At 45.8% G+C, this 15508-nt stretch overlaps 1 protein-coding gene across 1 annotated transcript in view; it reads right to left on the bottom strand.

Annotated features, from left to right (window-relative positions):
* CTNNAL1 (catenin alpha like 1) overlaps positions 1-15508 on the bottom strand; it is a 48406-nt gene extending 32898 nt beyond the window's left edge. Inside the window, exon 1 of the mRNA XM_044442809.1 lies at positions 15347-15508. Coding sequence (XP_044298744.1) covers positions 15347-15508 — 162 coding nt within the window. The remainder of the gene's footprint in view (positions 1-15346) is intronic.

The following is a 15508-nucleotide window of genomic DNA, read 5'->3' as shown; positions in this document are numbered from 1 at the left end:
GCATGTCAGCTTCAGGTAATTCAGAGCCACTGCTCCAGATCACAGAAGACAAGTGGGATGCCCGCCTCGGAAACGAGCCAAAGGCAGAAACATTTCCATTGAGTTTGGAGGGAGGGGCCTTAAAAAGTTTATTTTATGGGATCACGCAGGCCGTGGAACATTTGCCTCCAGGCAAGAAGGCAAACTACCAAAATTAGTTACTGGTCAATTAAGCTTTTTGCAATGGTCCCTACAAGCCGCAAAATACACTTTGCGGATTCTACTTCCTCGGAAACTGGAGGCTTCATTGCAAATTTATATTTCTCTTCCACAAAGTATTCTTAGGCTTTGTCAGCATATTAAAGGCTACTGTTTGCAGGCCATAATAAACCGCCTCCCTGAAGACTAGGGTATTGCTGTAACCAATAAATGCTCATGAGCATGATAGCAAACTTTATCATACGCCACTAAAAAGGCAGAATTGCTATGGCATTGTCCAGTGGGTGCATTTCTGATGGGACACTCAGTGAAGTCCAAGTTGCTTGCTCTGATTTTTCCGTTTCACCTGCAATCCTAGCTGGAAACATTTCTAATTTCCCCTGAGATGAATGGGACGTGCAAATCACTGTAAGTTATCACAACCGCGAGCAATTATTCCTTTGCACAGAAGATCACTGTGCCAGCCAGATGAGCGCTCAGACACCGAGTGACTCTTCAGCGGTTCTGCTACTTGCTCAAACAATTAAGAACTGCCAACAGAGCGAAATTAGCACGACTCCGGGAAGCCCGCAGGAAACATTCTAACTGACAACTGTGTTAAACAGTTGGTTGCTGGCTACAGCCTTGAGCTGCAGAGCTAATGGGGAAAGACAACAACAAATTTAAACTCAGGATGCAAGAGGATAATTAGAGGCAGAAGCCCTCCCCCGCCCCCGATCCCATCACCACTGCATTCATCAAGCTTCTGGAAGGACAGACACCTTCATCCTAAAACTAGCCCAAAATTATGCGCCTCAAACTAGCCCAAAAATTACCTTGAGATTCTGAAAGTGTCCCAAGCGTCCCTGTGTCAGCCCTAGAATTACTTCCATCGTGCCTGTTCGGTTTCATTCCTACAATTACATCTGGAAGAGTGTTCCAGTTTCCTCCAAGTTCTTGAGGAAAATTTTGGGGAGAGTCTTCATCTTTCATCTGGGCATGCCACATCTATGATCTAAGTCAAGATCCCCCCTTTTCTCCCAACAGATGGTGTACTTTTGACAAGAAAGAGGAGGAAGAACCACTCCGAGCCGAAGATGGGAAGATGGAGAAGCAGTGCACTGAATCCAGAGAATGGGGAGGGAAATGCTCATTTCACATAGTGCAGGAGGCTCGTAAGCCATCTGCTCCGTATTCACACCCTCTACCCTTCCTTTCTCTCCAGTGAATAATGAAATTGAGGCTCTAAAGGGAATCAAGCTGCATTCTATATGCACTTATCTGGGAAGACAATGGGACTTACTTCTGAGTAAACACGCAAAGGATTGGGCTGTTAAAGCACTAAATGCCATAACCAAGTCTACTCATCATCCCTTTGAGGCCCTCAGCCAAATAGGACATAAAATGTAATTCTTCCCATATCTAGAAGAGCGTTATGAGGGCTTATCACCTACACCCAGAAGGAAGTAATATGAAAACCAGAAGGCTTGTTTTCCAACTGACTGGTAGAAAGTCCAGGCTTTGCTAGGAACAAAACACTTAACAGCTGAGAACAGATCATCAAACTCTCAAAATCATGTAATGTCTTCAGGAAGTTGAGGCCTTTGTAAAATAACCAGACCTCAGTTATTGGTTTACATGCAAAGATATTCTTGTTTTACTCATTTAAAAGACTTTAAAGGCAGCCAACAATTATATAAAAACATACTGCATTATAGTAAAACTTTGGCATTTCAGTAAGTATTTAAGCAATGATACTTTAAAACATGGTTCAGCCAGCAGAACTATGTTTTCAACACATGCCCAATACATTCACATCATTCAAAATCTTCTGCAAAGAAATATGTTTTTAAACCCTTTTTTAATCCTGAGACTTAGGAGGCTAATTGTACATCCCATTTGGATGGTGATCAAGAGGGTCGGGGCCACCAGTAAACAGCCCTTGCTCCAGTCAAAGCCATCTTAACAGCAGGCCAATTGGGATGGCCTTGAGTGCCTACTCAGGACAAAAACAGGTTCACGCAGGGGTACGAACCTGCTTCTGCCACAAACCGTTTAGTGCTTTGGAGGTCAAGACTATTGCATAGGATCCAAAAAGTACTGGGAGCGCATCTGGTGCCATGGGCTCAGCCCACCTAATGGCAGCAAGCCCCAGAGTGGCCACGTTTCGTATGTGCGGAAGTTTTCAGGTCATCTTCAAAGGCAATCCCACACAGAGACGCTGCAGCACCTTAATCTCTGGGCAGCAGCTGCATACGTGACTCCAGCAAGGCCTATCTTCTCAGTTGCAGTTGGCATAGAAGCCTTATCTGCTAAAAGCCAATCCTGGTTATTGCTGCTGTCATTTCCACCGATATATCTAAGCCCAACCAAACGCCTGAACTGATTTTTTAAACCATAAACCGTTTGTGGCAAGGCAATTTGAGGTTCTCGGTTCGCTTTTTCCAAGCAGAAAAGGGTAGATCAAAGAAAATAGGGGAAAGCAACAATGGACTCTCTTACGTACTTGTTTATGGATGAAAACTCTTTATTCCACTATCATGCTGTACCATGTCCCCTTCTTTCATCCTTACAGTTACCCAGTGAAGTGGAACAACACTGAGGGAGGGGAAATGGCCTACGGTTCTTCCGCAAGCCTGGGGGCAGAACGAAATCTGAGTCTAGTTATAGACCAGCGAGAATGAGAACAGCCTAAACTTGAATCAGGCTACATCAAATTTCAAAAAGCCGATTTGTTTATTATTTCTTCAAAAGATGTATAAGCCACCCTTTAGGGAAAACTCTTCAGCAGCTGTGTACAAAACTTAAAATGAGAAAATACAAGTAAACAGTGATGAAAAGCAAGATAATGACAACATCAAAGGTAAGATTTAAAACCTGGTAACACCATATACACAACCATGTCCGGTGAAGTTCTGCCTCAATTACAAGCCAACGCTGCCAACTCATTTTTGAGGGCTGGCTTGAATTTCTGTACTGATGGGGCCCAGTGCAACATTCCTTTTTGCTGCCCAAGGCATGCCACCTATATTCAGAAAATCATGGCAACTAGAAGCTTCATAAATGTACGTCCTTCTATTTCCCCTTTGCATCTGCCGTTCTGAATTCCAAGGCACATGCTGGGGTGCAGTTCCAATCTGTACTCGTTACCGGAGAAGTCCCTTCCGCGCTTGGCATCACTCCATTCAAACCCGGTCATACCAGGAACTATCCTGTGGCTACACACAGGAGCAGAGGTCATGCCAGCTCATGCTGCAAAACTAGCCGTGCCATGTGGGGCTACTTGCTCCAAGGTCTCCCACACCATGGGTTCCCACCACCTTATAAGCCATCATGGATTGTTGTGTTGTGCAAACCCAGCCAGTGTACAGACAACAAAGCTGCCGTTCCAGATGACTTCAAACCATGTCATATTCCTCGGGCCGAGCTCTGGACCCCACAGCTGCGTTCAAACAAGGAAGCACCCTTCAAACTATAAACCGGTCTTAACCACAGTGCATTTCAGAGCACGTTCCTTCTTAAACGGCATGAGGATTTTATGTAAAATATCAAAAACTCCTCCAACTGGGTAAGATTTTTGACATTCCAGGGTAGTTCTACAATATTATACTACAGTGAATGAACATGACCCAGGAGAATAATTTACGGTAGCAGCCTAATCATTGCAAGACTTGTGGAACTTCTACACCTATAATTAAATTTATAATATAAATGGGCTGACACATTGCAAAAGAGATAAAGAGACAGACTGAGAGACTCCCTACTAATACATAAATTTGCAGTAACTTGAGTTGGTATCTTTCCAGGGGGTGGAGGGGATCCTTCCCTTTTAGTGAATCATGTTATGCACCAAGTCTACTCTGCTGATTTTCAGTACATCTTTACCACATCTTGGCATTCTGACCCTTGGCATTCAAATACCCAGGGCCTCTTTTGGTGCATGGCTTAAGCTTCTAGAGTTCTTGAAGTGATATTAATATAACCAAGAGTTAAATCTGTTACTTAGCTGCATACCTAATAGATTAAGTCTAGGTTAAAAATCAAGGAAGTGCTCCATTGACCTAAGAGTCATTCAGTGAAGGAAGTTCTGAACAGCTCAGAAAAAGAGCTACTATTTACACATTTAAAGTGTGTGAGGGAATTCTGTACTAACAGTTAAACAGTTAAAGTATGTATATGAAAAGCACTCAAAATGCATAAACACTCTGAATATGGGCTCTTTAAATTCTACCAAAGGGATACGATTTCAATAACCCAGATCTGAGCACCCTACAGCCCCTTCAGATGACTTTAGACTACAAGTCCCATCAGCCCTAGCCAATGCTCAGAAATGATGTGAGTTGTAGTCAAAGAAAACTGAAAGGAACCAGTTCCCCACAAATGAATCACCAAACTGCCCAGGATTGCAGCTCAATGTAAGCTTAATTACCAGAAGTATCCATAGTCATGTCCAGTTTTTGAATATGCATCGTAATTTTTACGATGTTTGTTGTGATTTGTATTTTACGTTGTATTTTACTGTATTTTGTGTGCCATTCTAAACTGCCTGAAGAGTTTGGGCTACTGGAAGAAATAACAATAGAAACAGGAAGACAACGGCAGTGATCTGCACAAACACACCATAATTGGCAATCTTTATTTACGTGACACATGTTTGGGTGGGATGAAAGCTAGATTAGTAGCTGGGATGCAGCAGGGTTCTGAGGTTACTGATTTAGAAGATATACCCTGCTATTCAGTCAACTGGTTCCCAAGGCAACTTACAAGCAAGCTGTAATAATCCCAAAAAACAAACTCCAAACACCTGCTCACTCTCTCTCTCAAACAGATGCACCATCAAGATGCACCTTCCATTCCTCTGCATGGAACCAAAGAGGGCTTCTCTTTGCCTCGGCACTCCCTGGGCAACTGATGAGTTTTCTGTCTCATGGGAGGGAAGAGATGGGGAAGCAAAATACCCACACCTGCTGCTTCTCAAGCCAACAGAGAGGGCCAGGCTGGTCGTCTTCTTGCTCGGATGATCTTCCTTGAAAGCATGGGGGGAGGGTGTCCCCTGACCAGTGGCAGAAGCTGGAGCGTGCGTCCTTCCTGCCCCCCACATACGGCCCTCCTTCTGATGTGCTGCAATCCTGCTTAGAATTAGGGAAGGGGCTTGCAAACATCTGGGGGCAGCCACTGGGTCAGGCACTAGCTCCTTGCTGACTTTTCAGAGAGATACTTTCTCAGAGTCTGAAGGTGAGGAAAAGGGAGGCAGAAGCCCTCGAAACTCCTTCAAGGTCGCTTCCTGCCATTTCCCAGGCTGGCCATGAGAGCAGGTCTGTTTTGGAAGAGGCAGGAGGGGTTTCGGTCCCAGAGGGCGGCCAGATGCAGGACCCAGGGTGCTACCGGACAAGAACCACCCTGAGAAAGGGGAAGGACCGGGAGAAGTTTCCAGCATGGATTCAACTGCTGACACACGCAAAGGCTTATCTTTTCAGTTTGGCAGAAGGCTATTTAGAGCCTCATCATCTCTTGGCTGAGGACTTTCAATTAAGATCTGCATTCTAAAGATTGTCTTGGGGTCTGCAGCCTGAGGAAAAGGAGGGAAGGGACCAGCTCAGGGGGTGATCTGCACCCAGTGGCAGGAACCATCCAAAAGAAACCTTCTGCAGACCCAAGCCTGTGAAAGGGAAGCAAGAAGTATTCAGCCTAGGCAGGATTCCACTCAGAGGGCAGGATTTGGCCTTGGGAGGTTCCCTTTCTCACTGCCACTAAGTATTTGCCTGAAATGCCCGAACAGTGCAAAGGTTTCCTCCGTAAGCACTGAAGTCCTCAAAAGTCAGGCACTGCTGCCACACTCTGTGTGAGCAACTATGCACCCCGTGTTGCAGAAGACACGTTCTCCACAAGGTGCAGTTTTGCCCTGGCAGAAGGCGGTACAAAATGCTATCCAAACCACACGTTCGTGCAGCAGAATGTACCTCTTGAGGAGATAAGATGCTGTTGCTGTACTAAGAATAGCAAAACGCTCTCATAAAAACAGCTAATTGTTATTAGACTCTCGCATTTGATTTTGTGTATCTAGCTTTGCTCCAACTCTTTCAGCAATTTCTCAGAAACAGGGTGGCTTCATGATGCCTGAATTCACGTCGCTCGATTGCTCATGCACTTCTACACATGTCTACTTGGGCCTACTGAATTCAATGGGACTTCTTCCCAGGGAAGCGTGTCCAGGTCTGCAGCCTGAATACGCACTGGTAGGTCAAGATCCAAAATGGCTATTTTGAGCATACCACTGTTCTGCTGACTAAGAAAAGCAAACCTGATCACTCTTGGGCCTATGGAAGAAGTTACGAGATACCTTCATCTCAGCCATAATTCTTACTCCATCCCAGAGATTCAGCTGCCCTTCTTCAACACTGCACGCAAACAAGGTCGACAATAATCCCACAATGCCGGTTCTCTGACTACTCCTAACCAGAGGAATCGCAGTCACTTAAAGCTGATTCCTACCCGTGCATGTAAATTACTAAAGGCACAAACCTAGCAAGGTTACACAGAAAATAGAATATACCGGCTGGGGAACGCTAGGCCTTTCTTCTGTCTCTATCCGCTCAAAGGTTGGAGATGCTGCTCCAACATCAGGGCTGGGAATCAGAGGTCCAACCCCCTCTGCCATCTCCTCGCGGCTGGCACAGAAAGAACGGTACAAGCTGCTCCCAGAAAAGTGCCTTGAGAGGAGCAAAAGGGGTCAGGTATAGGGACGTACAAGAGCCTGGAGTGGGCTAGGCCTAGGGTGCTCTGGAAGTCCATAAGTCTATGGGTTCAGGCTTATTGACATCCAGTGGAGTTCAATCTTATTGGGGCGCCCCAATAAGATTGCACCATGGCTCCAATGAATGCAAGAAAAAGCAGTACATCTCTGCGGATATGAACAATGTGATGTCAGGTGTGGTTGTTCCATACACACTTCTCAAAATCTGACGTCAGATTTATCAAGTGTTAAACACTGCTGTGAACCCTTATGTCAATTGATTCAAAACAACGACCTCTCTTATAGTTCAGCTTTTAGGGTTAAGCTAGTACCCTTTTAGCTATTGTTAAAAATATCTCCTTTCTGGCAGTCATTTGTATTTAATTATATAGAATGCGCTGCATCTTTGAAACACTCAATTTTTACTCTTCTCTCAACAATTAAATACTGTGTCGTTCATGATGTCCTGGTTTATTATGCATCATGAAGGTAATGCTGGAATTTTACAATTTCCTGTCCGAAAACTCCTCCAGTTAATGGGAAAGCTCCTTAATGCATATTTGCTTATTCACTTTAACGCATATTCAAAATGACAGGGAACAGAACTGGGCAAGCCGTCCATTTAAGAGACAGTCCAAGAACGTGGTGCTCCCCAATGCACATGAGATTTAACCACATCTACATGGAAAGGGACCTAGGATGACCTGAAGGTCTTTCTTGCCCGCCCACTGCCAAGCACATGCTACACAAAGAACAGATACAACAAATGAGCTGAAAACCCCCAAATACAACACAAGAGGTCAAAAAGAAACAAAACACTCTTCTTTACTGAGCATACCACACACCCCAATCTCTGGAATCATCTTCAAATGTTTATATCACTGGAGACTAAGATCAAAATCAACCAAACTGTTCTATTCCCCATCACTATGTATGGGTGTGAAAGCTTGACAGAGAAGAGGGAGGTCATGAAGAAAATTGATGTGTATGAGGCATGGTGGCGGAGCAGGGCTTGATGAATACCTGGATCGAGAGGAAGACCAACAAGCGGCTCCTAGATCAAAGCAAGCCAGAGCTTTCCCTGGAAGCAAAAATGACAAAACGGAGGCTGTTGTGCTTTGGGCACATCATGAGAAGGCACGACTCCCTGAAGGGGATGGTCACGTTGGGGAAAGTCGAAGGCCAAAAAGGAAAGGAAAGACCAGATATGAAATGGATTGCGTCCATAAAGGAAGCCACAGCCTTCAATTTGGAAGAACTCAGCAGAGCTGTCATGGCTCAGACATTCTGGAGGACTTCCATTCATAGGGTCACCATAAGCCAGAGATGACCTGATGGCACATAGCAACAACAACCACCACCAAAAAGCATTACCCTTGCTATGAACAATTCCCACTTTATCCAAAGGAGAAAGTCACAGACCTCTTCATCATTCACTCTCCCGATGCCGTTGGCCCAGGTTTGCCCTTTCAACCACCCATATGGCGATTGCTTCCTCATTTTCTGTGCATCACACAAAGATGAGAGGTCAAGAAGGGAAGCAGAGGTGTAGAAAAATGTTGGGCAGGCTTGGAAATATGAAAACACCCATTTTGGCTGTAGTCATTCCCACAAAAGGCTTGACTTTTTCTGGGGGTTAAGCATCCACCAGAAAAGGTTCCATGCCCGATACGCTTAGCAAACAAAACCAAACAAGTATTTTCATGTTAATATAATAAGCCTTATAAATATCTCAAATGCTTTTTTAACAAGCAAAAGCAGTTGAATTAAAATATGGGCTTGGAAAAAGCATTCAGTAAAGTGCACTTAGTTTGGTTTAATTGTTCTATTCAGGAAAAATCAAAGCTTTACATGGAAATCATTTTATTGTAATGCTTATAAATATTTTAAGGCACAACAAAATATACTTCCTTTGCTTTGTTTGAATTTTAAAAAATTAAAGCAGTGAAAGCTATTAATGTACCAATTTCAGCACACCAAAATGTTGTGCATGGTTTATGCATGAATGCTTCCTTGGGATAGGCAGCTGAAAAAAGTTAAATTACAACTTTTTAAGTGCTCCTTCTGAGAAGCCTTGTATTCTTTCATTCTGTTACTAATTAATTTTGTGAAACAATGCATTTGCAAAAATTTGTTTTCCCCACCAACAGCACAGGAAAATGTTCCACTTCACATCCCTGACCTTTCAACTTTTCTTGCCCAAACTAGCAGGTGGTTTGAAACATAAGGGGTGGAATTCAAGTAAGTTTTTCCACTGATGGATTGCTTCTGTCAGTGGAACAAGGTTGGGGTGATTGTACCTCCCCTGTGCACACCATTAAAATCTGCTTGCAGGGCGGGGGGTGGAGAATTTTCCTGGGAAGATTTTTGGAGACATAGTGTGCTGCCTGTAGAAAAAAAATCTCACTGTATGAGCAGACGTCTGCTTGTGCATCATTGGATTCTGCCCAAAGACTAAGAAATACAGTCTCTAAAACACAGGACTCAAGTGTCTGCAGTAACTTGTGTCGCCAAGATGACATTCTGCCAGCTTCGGAATAGAGAGAGACTCCTCAATGTGTCTGATAGCACTACATGCTGTGTCATTACCAGAGGAACGATCTCCAAATGGAGATAAGACATGAGACTTACCAAGGTAAGACTTAAAGATAAGGACTAGAAGTTGAAGTGGATGGAGTGCGTGATAGATAAACAACAAATAGAGTCAAAGCAAGGGATCAGAGCAGTAGAACAGGAAAAGATTGGACAACAGTGATGTTTTGAAAGAGTTGAAGACCAGCTCTAAGAAGCAACAAGATTACATCAGTGCTGTAGTTAAGAGATGACCAAGAGGCTCCTAAGATTTTTAACAGTAGATTCAGTAAGGAACTGGCATTGTTGGCTCAGTAGCCTTAGCTATGCAAATACATTTCTGGCCACTGCTGAGACCTGAGCATTCCAGTCCAGAGTTGAGTGAAAATACATTTCTGGCCACTGCTGAGACCTGAGCATTCCAGTCCAGAGTTGAGTGCAAATACATTTCTGGCCACTGCTGAGACATGGGCATTCCAGTCCAGACTTGAGTCCAAAAGTATCCCCAAACTGCTAGCTTGAATTTTCACGTGGAGTGATGCCCCATCTAGCACAGATTAAATTCAATTTATTTTCAACTGATGGAAAGAATCTCAGCCTCATCTGGACTAAGCTTCAATTTGTTTGTGCCATCAGGAACCAATTTAAAACAGGATCCACTTCCTGAGATTTAGATGGAAAGTAAGGAAAGGGAGAAAGCGCATACCGGCAACACCAAACTCCCAAACTCTGGACAATCTCTCCCTGCAGCTTCACCTCCATGTTAAAAAAGATGGGAGAGAAGATGGAATCCTGAGGGACATCACAGGTCAATGGCCAGAGGTTGGAACAGGAATCTCCCATTCTGCGATTCCCCTCCAAGAAAGACCACAGCTAATAGGCACCTAAGGATACCGTGGTCAATGGTATAGAAAGCTGCTGAAAGGTCTAGCAAAACCAACAGGGACACACTCCACCTGTCTATCAAGGCAACCAAAGCAATTTCTATTTTGTAACCAGGTCTGAAGCCATACAGAAATGCTTCTAGATAACCAATCTAGAAAATCCCTTGTGACGAGAAGCTACCACAAGCTCCAGCATCTGGAATGGAATCCTGGCGACTGGCCAGAAACTATCCAAAACAGAGGCCTTCGGGGTGGGGTCTTACCGCTTCCTCCTTTAGATGAGAAGGAATCAGTTCGCCATAGAGGCATTCATCACTATCCTTACCCACTCAGTCCGTCTCCCTGTACCTGGCCATTTTATAAGCCAGAAGAGCTATGGTCCAACACACAAGTGTTAGAACTCACCTCTCCAAGGATCCATACAAAACTGTACAAGTTGAAAAGTATCCAAGATAACTGGATCAGCAGGAGTTGCATCAATCAGAACTTTATCAAACATGGCACCCAAGTCGGCACGAATATTCTGCATTGTGGCATACAAACCGATCAAGCAAGCTATCAAGGGGTCCAGCTCTTCTTATCGTAACCACCCAATAAAGATTTAGAGCAGGTGCAACGGTGGTGGATATGCACGATTTCTTCTGCATCCTCACTGCCATGGAGTAGGCTTTCAACTAAGCTCTACCTATCTTTGATCAGGCTCATTTCAATTATTTTGCCAACGCTCCCTTGTTGCTATCTCATTTGATTCATCATCTGCAGAGCCTTGGGAAACTATGGTGCCCACCTCACTGTACTCCATAAGGTCACTCTGGAATAATGGTGGAAGCCACCTGAGCCATTTCTCCAACCAGGGCTTTGACAGAACAGCCTTCCAAGCAGACAGAAAAGCCCCAACAGCATGTGAAAGCCATCCAGATCCATCAGTCTCCCGGAGCTAATCATCCAAATGCCCCCCACCACCCCTGCAGAAGCTCCAAGTTCCAGCAACTCTAAACTCCACCAGGTAGTGATCTGTCCATTACAAGTGAACCAGTGGAAGTTCTTCTGCCCCCAGTTCACCATCTTCCCGGGCTACACACAGACCACCACCCCAAAAAAAGATCTAAAATATGCCCTGAATTACTGAGGCCACATACTAATTGGAAAAGACTCCCCATGGTGGCCACAGGGACAAGAAATTCTCAAGCCCTTCGGACAAGTTGGCCTCAGCATGTCCACTGAAGTTCCCCGACACGAGCGGTGGAGACTCCAGCACCAACCCTGAGCCCCCCTCAGCTAGTTTAGCAAGAGGCAGCTGAATATCAGGATGGGTGGTACATCCCCAGAATCCCCACTGGTCTGGGGTGACAGGATGAAAGGTCCCTGCATGAGACCCTGTGGATCCATTTCCAGGCAGGAGAGATCATCCTAGCTAATCTCAGGTGGTATACACAGGTGTATTCCATGCTCCAGGAAATACACATCTCACTGCAGCTAATGTTATTACTGCAGACGCAACGCTACCCTACATTAGAAAGGTGTGCAACTTATCCAGGGATTCCCTCTCTGGACTCTAACAAGCAAAGAGGAAACCCCGTAACAGACACAGGAGGAATGAGCCATCCAACTCTCCTTAGCTCCAAATATACTATGTCTGAATAGTACTTACACACTTATATGTATGTGGCTTATGACGTGCCTATATTTATGTGGCCAATATGAAATACCTTCATAGCCAACATCGTAATACATCACTTATTATGAAAAGTTCCACTGTCCATATAACCAACAGGTATTTAGTGAAACAACCCTAGGGTGTTGTTTCTGGATTGCTGCTTTGTCTCTCTTCCCGATTCTTGACTAAGTCACCAACTCTGTTGGGGCCATTCTGCTTCCATAAGGAGGTTTCAACAAGCCTCTCCCGGCTTGGATATCCTATATGCACTGAAACAAGCCATACCTAGAGGCGTAAACACGATGCAGCCAATTTAAGTTGAAGGACATTAACTTAATAGGAAATTCGACTGTTAACATTTTTATACAAAAGGCTCTCGTACCAATACTAAGTCGCCACAGTTTAAAGTTCCAGTAGAAAGAGAAACAGCAACCTGACCCTACTAGTTTTTCTTTCAAAGGACGCCCTATGGAGCTCAATGGAACTTACTCCCAGATTCAATATAGAACCACTGCTAAACTAACCATATTCCACTACACTTATCACACAGATTTTTAACACATTTTAGGTCTTCTTTCCTTTTGAGTAGACCAATCCATGGACCTAGAATTTACCTCACTTCTAACTAGGGCCAGAGCAAAGAATTCATCAGTTAACTTTTCCAGCTCAAAAGGCAAGGTTTGAGGGACAGCAATAGTTTTCATGAAACTCTACAACATCTGCTTAACACCTTTTTTTTAACTGCCATCACCAACTGGCATCAATGGCTTAGACCTGGCATCCAATGAGTTACCCACTACTTCTGGGTACCATTTCTTCACCCTCCCCACTTTTCATCACACAAGAATCTGGGCAAGAAGAGAGTGAGATGACATGTTATTGCAATGCCCAATGAGAAGGTCACCACAAAGAACTGCCCTCGCTCTGACTTGGCTTCATGATGACAACACAATGGCAATGTCAGAGAAGAGACCATTTCAGCTGAGCCCAAACTTAAATTGCCAGCAAGCACCACAGTCCACATTAACTATCCATGGACATGAACAAGGATTCTCAAGCTTCTAATATGAAGCTTGTTTTATTTGATCCAATGCACAGTAAATGATTAGGCCAGGACTACTGTGAATGGTTGACAGTGTATCCATATACTTTATACATATACATAAAACTGTTTTAATAAATAAATAAATAAATAAAATACTTCTGATGGATTTATTTAATCTCAAGCTTATTTAAATTTACTTGCATTACTAGGAGAGAAAAGCTTAACTGACCAATAACTTTCTTTACTCAGAAACAGACTGTTGTATAAATCGCAACCTGAAGTGACATTTTTAATACCTCATATTCAGAAGCAAATTAGAGTACATGGATTCAATTTCAAATGTTGCTTTTGATAGTGCCTTTCCTAGTATTTCCTGGTTACCTACCTTTCTTGGGGCAATGTCTAAAAACATTTTGTCTGATATTGAAGATGCTTCACAGAGAGGGAGGGAGGACCCACACCATGGTTCACATGTCCTGTTGAACTCAGCAAGCCTTACTTCAGAGTAAACTATGCTATGGACTGCCCTACATTATATAATTTGTCTGATATTCCTATCACCCAATGCAAATTAGGGAGTTACTTGTGGCAAGTAAGGCTTGCAATCAGAAGATCAAGGAACCATGTAAAAACAAGCTGATGGTTCTTTGGGGCTATCAGTAATCTGTATTTATATGGACAGGAGAAGGAGATACGTAAAACGAGAACCTGTTCAGTCTACGCATTTTAAATATCATTTGGAACAATACAGAGGCTGGACTTGAACACTATCCAATTTACAAAGCAGGCAAGTAAGCCTGACTGTGGAAGTTAGCTCACAACAAAGCACGTACAATAAAATCCCAAAGTGGTTTAATCACAATGAATAACATGGATGCCATAAATGCACGGTTAATGCTGGCCAAAATCCGTGTCATTTATGAGTTACGGCACTCTCAGCGGAATCTCGCATGCCTACTCTTTTGGGCAGCTTTTTCAAAACAATACATTCCCCAAATATCTCAGATATCCTGTTTTCTCCTCCCAGCTCTTAAAACCCAAAAATGCTTTTCGCTGCGTTTTGCTCGCATTTCCCCACTCTTTCTGGCTACCAGCGGAGATATTTGAAATTCACTGCACGCCCACGGACCTAACATTTCGATCACATTAATGCCGCAATTCTCAACTCTCCTGTTGAAGTGCACTGGTCTGAAAAGAGATCTCTGCAGCCGCAGACCGAGGTGCACCTAGCTGCGCCAACACGAGCGAGCACGAGCGACCTGGCGGGAAGGGAGGACAAGACCCCCGCAACCAACGAGCCCTCGCTCCTCGGCTTCCCCAGTCGCTCAGCGGGGGCTGCACAAGCGCATGCTAAAGCCCGCCGCCGCTTGCATGCCTGCCTGCCTGCCTGCCTGCCTTAATCGCACTGAACCGGGATGTTTTACGGGTTTCAAAGGCTCCAAGTAGAGGTATTTAGGGGGTGAGGTTGGGGAAGTGTTTGCAAGATTAGTGGTGCAATCCTATACTCCACGGCTCTTACTTCTGAAGGGCATGTATCGGATAGCCCGTAACTTTCTCGAAAACTGCTTCCCAAAGGAAGGTAAAGCAGACGCTTCCTTACTCTGGAGTAAGCTCTAAGTCCATGGGGCGACTTTAGGAGTCGCTGCTTGGAAAACGACAGCGGAGCGACACCCCCTGAAGTTTCCCCGGACTATTTGTGCAGCCCTTCGCCTCTGAAGCCGCAGCCCACGGAATACGTGCGGCGCCTCGTCCTCGGCGAAGGGAACACGCATGCAAGATGAACACGCTCCAGCCGTGCAAAAACTTCGCGGGCGGCGCAAGGGCGACGCGGAGCGCCGCCGCTAATCCTCCGGAAGTTAGCCGAAACTCTTTCAAGGATTACGCTGGCGAGGAGGACCGCAGCCGAACAAAGTCATGCACGAGGGCTGGGCCCGAGGGGAGCACAAAAGCCGAGCGCGACCGAAGCGGGGCGTCCGTGCGAGCGTGGCCGGCCCGGTCCCTGCGGGGGGGGGGGCGCGTGGAGGGCCGCCTGGGGCGCTTCCAGCGAGGGCTTCGTGGAGGCGAGCGGGCGAGCGCGGCCGAAGGGATGTTCCCACCCGCGGCGGCGCCCTGCGCGGAAAGCGCGCGCGGGGGAGGTCAGCCCGGGCGGCTTGGCGCGCGCCCTGCTCCGGGGACCCGCGCGGGGCGCAGCCGCCTCGGGCGCCGCTCCGGAGCCGCTCCGGAGCGCGTCTGGCCCCGGCGCGCGGCGCGCGGAGGACGCGGGTCGGCGGTGCCGGTACCTGCGCCACGAGCGGCACCAGCGTCTGCTCCACCGAGCGCGATCGGATCTGCAGCCCGGACAGCGGCTCCCAGCCCAGTGCCGAGGCGAGGGTCGCGCCCGGCGGGGAGCGCGGCCACGACCCGCCGCTCCCGCCGCCGCTCCCGCCGGGAAGCGCGGCCAT

Source organism: Varanus komodoensis, unplaced genomic scaffold (assembly GCF_004798865.1).
Source record: "Varanus komodoensis strain SLA01 unplaced genomic scaffold, ASM479886v1 scaffold40, whole genome shotgun sequence".
Classification (NCBI taxonomy): Eukaryota; Metazoa; Chordata; class Lepidosauria; order Squamata; family Varanidae; genus Varanus; species Varanus komodoensis.
Note: the sequence above shows the minus strand (reverse complement) of the source record. Positions and strands in the feature narration are given on the sequence as shown.